General features: G+C 45.2%; 1 protein-coding gene across 1 annotated transcript in view; it reads right to left on the minus strand.

The window, feature by feature from the left end:
- Nucleotides 1–4,503, minus strand: part of LOC114046898 (angiopoietin-4-like) — a 69,853-nt gene extending 65,350 nt beyond the window's left edge. Inside the window, exon 1 of the mRNA XM_027867513.1 lies at nucleotides 4,120–4,503. Within this exon, the coding sequence (XP_027723314.1) occupies nucleotides 4,120–4,419 (300 nt within the window). The 5' untranslated portion in view covers nucleotides 4,420–4,503. The remainder of the gene's footprint in view (nucleotides 1–4,119) is intronic.
- Nucleotides 4,504–9,988: the final 5,485 nt, after the last annotated feature.

A 9,988-nucleotide genomic window follows, 5' to 3' on the forward strand; every position in this document is an offset into this window, starting at 1 on the left:
CTCATGACATAACTAATGTGCCAATGGAGCAGGTGAATTGTGGGACACTGAGCTGGGAATAGGAGTGCCCCCTGGAGCCCACCTCCTATATTTCCCTGATGGCACTCTCTAGATGGCTTCTCTTTCATAATTCCTCATTTGTAACGTGTCAGTGGCCTACTCACAGCCCTCATTTGCTTCTCCATTGCCCTGTGGGTCAATCACAGCTTTAATTGTTTGGAGATAGCACTGCTCCCTGAGTTGTAGCCATAGAACAACACTAAAAGAATAATGTTATTCTAAAGATGGACCTTTGTTTTAGGGAGAAGCTTAGGGGCAATTAAAAGAACTCTGCAATTTCCCAGAGGCAGTCTGGCCTGGTTTCTACTCATGTTCAACTCTAGGTCCAACTAATTTTTCATTTTTACTGTGTCTCTCTGTGATATAGATATATGTATGTGTGTATAATATATGTATACATACATAATATTATACAGGGTGTCCCAAAAGTCTTAGTTCAGTTTTAAGTTTTTTAATAACAGAAAACTGCATTGTATTTTAGGACATTCTATATAAGTTTAATATAGGATATGTATATCTGTATACATATTATATATGCACATGTAATATCCATGGATAAGCTCTACAGGTTACTTACTTAACTGCTATCATAACTTTGACAATGGGCATCTTCATCCACTTTGTTTTTCCTGTGCCGATATTTAGTCCAAATTCTTTTGAATGATTGTGTGTCACATTTAGGAGGCTCTGCAATGTACTAATGATATTTCTGTTGAAATCAAAACATTATCCATGAACAGAAACATCTGGAGGACCCCACAATCTACAGTGAAGCCTTCTTTGATTTGGTTTTATTCTGTATCATCTCTACAGAAAGGGCAAACATTTTTGGCTAACATATCTCTCTGTTTTATGCCTCACTTGAAACGAATGATTAAAAGGTCAACGAATAAAGTTCTCTCTTATTTCTTTCAAGTTCTAAGAGGGTCTCTATGGGGTGAAGATTAGACTTACTGGGAATAATAAGGTGTTGCTGGCCAGAAAATAAATTGGGGGGTACTCCACTGAGAAGGGGAGAAAGGGTAGTATCAGCGTTTTGAGGAGAGAAGAGAAAGTTTGGAACAGACACTGTGGGGAATGTGGTAGAGTCAACCCCATAAGCACAAGATGGGAAAAGCTTGGTGAGGTAGAAGTTCATTTGAAAAAGATCTGGGTGGGGGTGGGGGTGTGTCTTAGTGGACTGCAAGCTCAGCATGAGTCAATAGTGCATATGGCAAACAAAAATGCTAATGAGATCTTGGGATGCATTAAGAAATGAATACTGTCGAGAATAAGGGAAGTGATAGGTCCATTTCTGTTTAATTCTGAGTGTTACGGTTTGAGAATGAGAATGATAAATGTCCACAGCAGGGTATATTCATAGGAGGGCAACCAGAGTGGTGAAGTATCTTGGGATCTTATCATATGAAGAATGGCTAAAGTAACCTGGGGAAGAGAACACTTGCTGGTGGTGGTGGGCACATGATAGGGGTCTTCGAGGATGTAAAGACTATCATGTGAAATGAGAGCTATCTGAAAGTGGAACAGGTTGTCAAACAAGGTAGTGAGCTCCCCATCATTGGAGGACTTCAAGAAAAAGGCCACTTTGGGGATGTTGTAGGTGTCAGTTGGACTACAAGGTTTCTGAGGGACCTTCTAACACTGACATGCTATTGGGATTCTGAGATCCCTTTCCTACTCTCCACCACGGACCACTCAACGTCTCACTTATACACTCTCACTTTCCCACCTCTTCTCCTTTGCTCAATCAGTTTCTTATGCCTAAAATGCCTTTCTACCTCTTCTTTCCTTCCCACCTCCATCTCTGTTTTTGGAAATCTCATCTCATTCCCTCCTTAATCCATAAGAAATGATCTTTCCATCCTAAAGGCTTCTTTGGATCTCTCTTACTATACTCTATGTCATAGTCACTGTACAATCTTGTATATTGGTGTTTGTGCCTGTGCCCCCTGGTTCTATTGGAAGCTCTGTGGGGGTATGGGCCACTTCTCCGATTATCTTTTTTAACTTCTCTGCTCCTAAGCGCAGTGTCCTGAATATGTTCAGTACTTAATAACCGGTCTTTGCATAAGTGAATGGTGGCATCGATGTAGTAGCTATAAAGTCTTCTGGGCATTTCATGTAAGTGATCTTATCTGAGCCTCACGACAATTTGTGAAGCAGGCCCTAAAAGTGTTAACCTCATTTTACAATGAGGAGATTGAGGTGCAGAGAGGAGAGGCGACTTATCAATGGTCACATAGCCATAAGTAGAAGAAGCGGGATACCGTGCTGTCTCCGCAACGAATATGGTAGGAAGAATCCTGGACTGCCATTGGAAGACTAGGGTTCTCGTCCCAGCCATGCCACTGCCCCTCCCTGGGCCTCATTTTAGAGATAAGTGATTATAACCTCATGTTTCCCTTTACTTTTTTTTTTGAAACCTAACTCAAGCAGGACTTCCTCTGTGAAGTCTTTCTTCCTATTCCTCTTCCTACCTTACTCTTTCCTGTCTCAAATTCCACAGAGCAGATTCCTTGGCTCTCTTCTCTGAACTTATCTCTCTCTCCTTGTATTCTTTATTTGTGTACTTAATCTTCCCCTAATTGGATTATAGGAATCATAGAATATAGGATTATAGGAATATAGGAGCTAGAAGGGACCTTAGAGGCAATCTAATCTAAACACTTTTAACTGATGAAGAAATTAAGGCTCCAAGAAGCTAAGAGACTTGTCCAGGGCCAGAAGTAACATTGGAACCCAGGTCTTCCTGGCTCCAAAACCTGATATTCTATTGGCTGCAGCAGGGCCTGTATCTGATCTACCTTTGTATTCCCAACACTGAAAACAAGACCTACTACACAGCAGGTGCTTAATAAATGTTTATTTAATTAAATTGAATGACAAAAATCCCATTGCCATAAATCTGTAAAATGGGGGTAATAATCCTAGAACTACTGTATCTCACAGGGTTATTGTGAAGAAAGTGCTTTTCAAATAAACAGTTGGGACTATATTAAAGAAAACAAACATTTAAAAGATCCTATTTGATCAGGATGCAGTAGAAGGTGCCCTGAGCTGGGAGACAGGAGACGTGGTTTCTACATTCAGATGTGACTCCCTATGTGACCTTAGACAAGTCATTTCCCCTCTGGGCCTGAGTAGCCTCATCTGTAAATGAGGGTTTGGGCAAGATGCTGAGGAACCCTGCCTGCTGAGATGGCATATGCCATAAGGTCTCTGACAGTGCTGATGTTCTATGTTAATAGCAGAAATGGCAACAATAGTTCACATTTCCACAGCTTTCACCTTTACAAAGCACTCTCCTCACCACCAAGGGAAGTTGGTACAATATGAATCATTAGTCAATTTAAGAATCACAGAAACTGAATCCCTGGATCACAGAATCTCAAAGTTGGACGGAACCTCAGATACCGTCTAGTTCACCCCATACCTGAGCAAGAATTCCAGGACACGTGGCCCTGGATCCCCTGCCAGAAGACCTCCAATGATTGGAAACTCTCCACTCCCCCCCCCCCCACCCCACCCCAGCCTGTTCCACTTTTGGACAATTCTAATGGTTAGGAGGTATTTCCTTATATTGAACCATAATTTGCCTCTGTGGCCCTTCTGACCACTGCTCCCATAGCTCCTTTCTATTACTTAGCAGATTAAGATTCTACATGACAGACCTTCACATCCTCGCTAGGAACTGTCACGTCTCCCCCCTTCCTTTCAAATTCTGATTTTTGCAAATGGCACCTGAGGCTCCAAGATGGGAAAGGACTTGCCCATAGAGACAACGTTAAGATGCAGCAATGTAGGAACTTGAACCCGGGTCTCCTGGTTCTTTCCACTGCACCAAACTGACTCTCCTAAAGACTGCCATTCGATGACTAAGGATTATTCTTTCCCCTTTGCTCTTGTCTGATTTCTTATTCATTATTGACTGTAGAAGGAGCCTCCAGATTTCCAAGGGCCCTAAAATTGCCCAGTCCAGCCCCATGGCCTTGAAGGGCCACATTGCCTCCTCCTCCTTCAAGCAGGCTCCCCCCACCCCATGCCCTTCCCCCAACTCACCTTCAGCAGCCACTGAGTATTGTTCTCCAGGACTCGCTCTAACTGTTGCACCCTCTGGACTGACCAGTCATTCCCCTGAAGTGCTTCTGCCGGGGAGTCCCGCTGCAGGGTGTTGGCACTGCTGCCAAAGGCCTCTTGCCCTGGGGGGCACGGCTCGGGTTCCGGCAGGACAAACGTATAGCTGCACTGACCGTGCTGGACGCGGTGAGACCGGCGATGGGCACTGCCCTCGGCCCTCCTCCGCTGGGTGCTCACCGTGGCCACAGTGGTCAGGACTAGGATGAAAGTGCCGGTCTGCATGGTTTGGCTCGGGGCTTCCCAGGTTGTGGAATGTGTGTGGGGATATACGTTATGTATCTGTGTGGAATGTGTGCGTGTGTGTATTGATATATGTGTTTGTGTGTATGTATAAGTGTGAATAGGTGTGTATTTATGTTATGTAGAGGTATGTCTGTGTTGGGGGGGTGGCACAGTTAAAAACCTTTCATGGGTCTCCCCTGCCCTTGGCCAGGCTGCTCTCCTCTGTCCCGGGTCAGGCTGGGGAGACAGACAGATAGACAGACAGACAGACAGCCGAGGAACCCTGCCTGCTGAGATGTTCAGGGAGGCTGTGGTTGGGAACCACACAGCTAGGCTATTTATATTCGCTCTAAATACCGAAGCTGCTTCCTCTCCCCCCACACTCCCCCTCTCCCCCCCCTTCACCTCTATTCTTTCCTCGTCTTCCCCTTCCTTCCTCCCTCACTCCCTTGCTCTGCAGTCTCTCTTCTTCTCTCTTCAGCTCCTGTAAGTCCTCTTAACTATCCAGCAGCCTCCCCCCACCCACCCCACCCCCCTTTTACCCCGCCGCGCATCCCAGTAAGGGAAAAAAAAACCACAAACACTCCAACCCAAATCTCTCTTTTCTTCCCCCCAACTCCACTCCCAGAGCTCAGGGCTCAAATTTCAACCTCCCTCCCCTGCTCACAACCTCCCACCCCCTCTCCTCCCACCTTCCCCCCCAACCTCACTCCCCCCTACTCACACAACCTCTCCCTCTCCTCCACCACTACTCTGGGGCTTTCTCACCCCACCACAAACTTCACCCTGCTCTTGCTTAGCATTAATCTGGCTGGCCACCTATTGGCCCAGAACTGGAATGACCCCAAGAGAAAGTATTTGGGGAGGGGAGGGAAGGAGGCTTTTTTTTTTTTTTTTTAAAACAGTGCCTATGTAGGGAGAAAACAGTTTGGAGAGAAGAGGCTTGAACCCCAGGTCAGATCCCCAGCTCTTCCTCCCCTCTTCTCCTCACACCATGGACATAGCCCAGGAAATCATCGTGTGATCAGGACCAGCTGGACCTGGGCAGGGTTAGGGAAAGAGACATTAAGGAGAAGATGATTCCTTGGCTAATCCAAGCTGGTCATACATAACGCAGTCTTTTGTGAAGAGCCTTTGTGCTCCCAGCTGTGGGGATGGGAGACTGAAATGAGGGAGCCAGAGAGGTTCAGTAGAAACAGAAGTGGGAGTCTGACTTGCTGTGTGACCTTCTGAAAATCACTGCTCCACTCTGGGCATCAGTTTCTTCATCCCCCATCAAGGCCTCAGTTTCTTTCCCTGTTAAATGAGGACACTTTTGATCACTGCCCTGCCTCCTTCACAGGTGCATTGGATGAGGGACAAATACAGTTATGTTTGCAAAAGTGTGTCTTGGAAAAAAATGTAGAATGCTGTATATTGAGGAAGTGACATTTGGTAGATAGAGGACTGGGCTTGTCGTCATAAGTTCTGGGTTTGGTAGTTGGCTCTTTTGTTTACTATTTGTATGATTTTGAGCAAGTCAATTTACGTCTCTCTGATGGTCAGTTTTCTCATCTGTCAAATGAGACAGTTGGATTAGACGATCTCCAAGGTCCTTTATGGGAAAGAAGGAAGGAAATGAGCATTTATTAAGTACCTACTACACACCAGTAGATGTAAGCTAAGCACTTTACAAATATCACATTTGATCTTAATGATAATAATAATAGCTAACATTTATATGGAGGCAGTTAGGTGGTTCAGTAGCTAGAGTGCTGGGACCTGGAGTCAGGAAGACCTGAATTGAAATTTGGCCTCAGACACTTACAAACTGTATGGCCCTGGGCAAGTCACTTAACCTTCATTTGCTTTAATCCACTGGATAAGGAAATGGCAAAACATTCCAGTATCTTTGTCAAGAAAATTCCATGGACAGTATTGGCGGGTTATGATCCATGGAGTCCTAAAGAATCAGACATGAATGAATGACTCAGCAATAGCAACAACAATATTTATATAGCACTTACTATGTGCCAGGCACTGTGCTAAATGCTTTATAATTATCATCTTATTTGACCCTCACAAAACTCCTGGGAAATAGGGGTTATTAATTAATTCCATTTTACAGATGAGGGAACTGAGGCAGCTGGAGGTTAAGTGACTTGCCTAGGGTCACACAGCTTGTAGTGCCTGAGGGCAGATTTGAACACAGGTCTTCCTTATTCCAGGCCTAGCACTCTATGCACTATACCACCTTCTAACTATCTCTCTGAAATTCTATCATTCTTTGATTCTGTGAGGGATGGCCAACCAACCAGATGGCCAACCAACCAATTAATCAATTATTCAATCAGCAAACATTTATTAATCTATTCCTACATGGCAAGCACTTCACTAGGTCTTGAGGATACAAAGTGAGACAGTTGTTGTCCCCATGGAACTTGAGTTCTAATTGGAGGAATGCTACACGTTCAGAGATGAGTAAATATGAGATGTGTATGAAATAAACACAGTTAAGGGGGATTGGGGGAGTGGAGGGAGCTAAAAACCAGGAGAATCAAGGAAGGTCTCTTGAAGGAGGTGACCCTGGTGTGATCCTTGAAGGGGGGTAGAGGGGAGCGAGGAGAGCCTTCTAGGCATGGGGGGAGGGAGCGGCAGCCACTTCAGAGGTCAGACCAGATGGCCTCTGAGGTCTCTTCAAACCAGGCCATTTTTTAATTGTTTAACTCCAGGCTGAAGGCATGAAGGTGGGAGATGGGGTGTTGTATATGAGGAGCTGCTGGTCAGCCAGTTTGGCTGGAGCTTAGAGTGAGAGAAAGTCATATGCAAACATCCTGGAAAAATGGACTGAGGCCAGACTGTGAAGGACTTTAATTGTCAAAGAGAAGAATTTGTATGTTATCTGGAAGGGAAAGAACCACTCAGGATTCTCGACCACAAGAATGACATGGCCAGAATATCAATACGACAGCTTGTGGAAGATGGGAGAAAGTCTCCCTTGGAGAAGGGTGAGGGAAGAAGGGGCTAGAGATGTCTACTCTGCCTCCCTTCAAGACATACACAAGGACCACATTCTTACGTTAGCTTTTTTTTTTTTTTGTGAGGCAATTAGGGTTAAGTGACTTGCCTAGCGTCACACAGCTATAAGTGTCAAGTGTCTGGTCTGAGGTTGGATTTGAACTCAGGTCTTCCTGACTCTAAGGCTGGAGCTCTATCCACTGAGCTGCCTAGCTGCCCAACAAGGGCCACGTTCTTACTACACATTGAGCCTCACTACACAGGGAGGCCTTCACCTCTGCTCTCCATAATTTCTCCCTTTTACCTACTTTGGACAGAAACCTTTGTAAATGAACCACATTGGTGTACCCTTCTCTTGCCTTTTTTAAACAGTCGGTTCTGCAATCAATCACTTTTAGTCTCAGTTTCCTCATTTACAAAATGAGGAGATTGGATTAGAGAGCCTCTGAGATCATTCCATTAAGATGGTGAGGGGGAGACAGGATGCAGGGGAAGGAAAGAAGAAAACAAGCAATTATTAAGCACCTACTATGTGCCAGACACTGTACTAAGCCCTTTTCAACATTATCACGTTTGATCCTCACAACAATCCCCATTTTTTACAGTTGCGGAAACTGAGGCAAACAGATTAAGTGACTTGCCCTGAGTCACTCAGCTAGTAAGTGTCAGAGGCTGGATTTAAACTCAGTTCTTCCTGACTTCAGTCCCAGTTTTCTATCCATGTGCCATCTAGCTGCCTCCCTTCCTTGCAGAGAGAACAATTTTGAAGGTATTACGATAGTCTAGGTGAGAGGTGATGAGGGCCTGGACCAGGGTGGTGGTAGTGTGAGTCAAGAAGAGGGGACAAATAGGAGAGATATTGATGAGGCAGAATTGACAAGACTTGGCATCTGATTGGATATGGGGGTGGGAGAGATGAATGAGAGTAGAGTGAAGGACAGCTCTCGGTCATGAGAAGAATGATGGTGCCCTCAACAGAAACAGGGAAGTTAGCAGGTGGGGTGGGTTTGGAGGGAAAGATAATGAGTTCTTGGCAAGGCCTAGACATTGAACAGATGAAGGATTAGAGGGATAGGGGCTGGACCAATGATTTTATTAGTTCCAGATGAGGACACTTAGCTCTACCTCTACTTATAGGCTCCTTCTCTGTACCTTAGAGTATCAGAGCAGTGCTTGGGGACCTGTTAAGTCACTTGTCCAAGGTCATACCAGAAGATCAGAGGAAGGACTGGAATCCAGGTCTCCTAGCTCCAAAGCAAGGTCTTTAGAGCTAGGAGGGACCAATGAGGTCTGCAACAAAAAGCAATGGCAGACTTTTCACAGGAGAACAGATTTAGGTCTGGAAGGACTCTCAGAGGTCATTCCTTCATTTTACAGATAAGGAAACTGAGGCCTGGAATGGCTAAGTGACTAAGTTGTGCCCAAGGTCACACAATGTTACTAGCGGGATTTGAACCCAGGTCCTCTCACTCCAGGATTCTTTCCATTGAGCCATACTGTCTATAGTTTAGTCTTGCCTAGACTACTCTAATCTAGTCAGGCATTAGTATCTTCAGTTATGTAAGTAATGACAAACTATATAGCATTTACACTTAAGTGACTTGTCCAGGGTCACACAGCTAGTAAGTGTCAAGTGTCTGAAGCTGGATTTGAACTCAGGTCCTCCTGACTCCAAGGCCAGAGCTCTATCCACTGTGTGACCTAGCTGCCCCAGGTGTTATATTTTTCAAACCAGTTTCACATGTTTTGCCTCACTTGAGTTTCATGATATCCCTGTGAATTCAAAGAAGGATATTAGTATTTCTAGCATCTAGATGGAGAAATCAGGACCCAATTCAGCTTAATGATTTGCCCAAGGTTCCACAATGATTTAGCAGCAGAGACTAACAGCCTAGGCATGTGTGTGTGGTGTGTGTGTGTGTGTGTGGGTGTGTGTGTTTTATCATACTATGCAAGAAAGGGGATCCCTACAACAATGGGTGACATCCCACCTTCCTGGCCCCATTGACTGTGCAAGCCCAGGAAGGCTGCAAACTTGTTGACTTCAACGCTGTGCTTGGTCAGGTCACTACCTAAGGAGGGAATAAGCATAATAAATACCTACTGTGTGCCAGGCACTGTGCTAAGTACTTTACAAGTATTATTTTATTTGATCCTCACACCAACCCTGTGTGGTAGATGTTATTATTGTCTCCATTTTTGCAGCTGAGGAAATTAAGGCAGACAGAGGGTAAGTGACTTGCCTAGGGTCAGGTCAGTATCTTGGGGAGGGAGGGAGAGAATAAGCATTTACTAAGCACCTCCTATGTGCCAGGCACTGTGCTCAATGCTTTGCCAGCTTTTCTCATTTGGTTCTCACGACGATCCTGTGAACTAGGAAGTATCTGAGGCTGGATTTGAACTCGTGTCTTCCTGCCTCTGGCACCGTGCTGTATTTCCTGCACCGTCTAGCTGCCTCCTCAGGGAGGTGATGAGGAGGTTAATGGCAACGCCTGGATTCTCTTCTGGGTGGCCGGCTGCCTCTTGCTCCCTGCCAGCTGGGCTGCAGCGGAAATTTCTCTCTGCTTGTTTT

This window comes from Vombatus ursinus, unplaced genomic scaffold, assembly GCF_900497805.2.
Source record: "Vombatus ursinus unplaced genomic scaffold, bare-nosed wombat genome assembly UNPS02014786.1, whole genome shotgun sequence".
NCBI classification, from domain to species: domain Eukaryota; kingdom Metazoa; phylum Chordata; class Mammalia; order Diprotodontia; family Vombatidae; genus Vombatus; species Vombatus ursinus.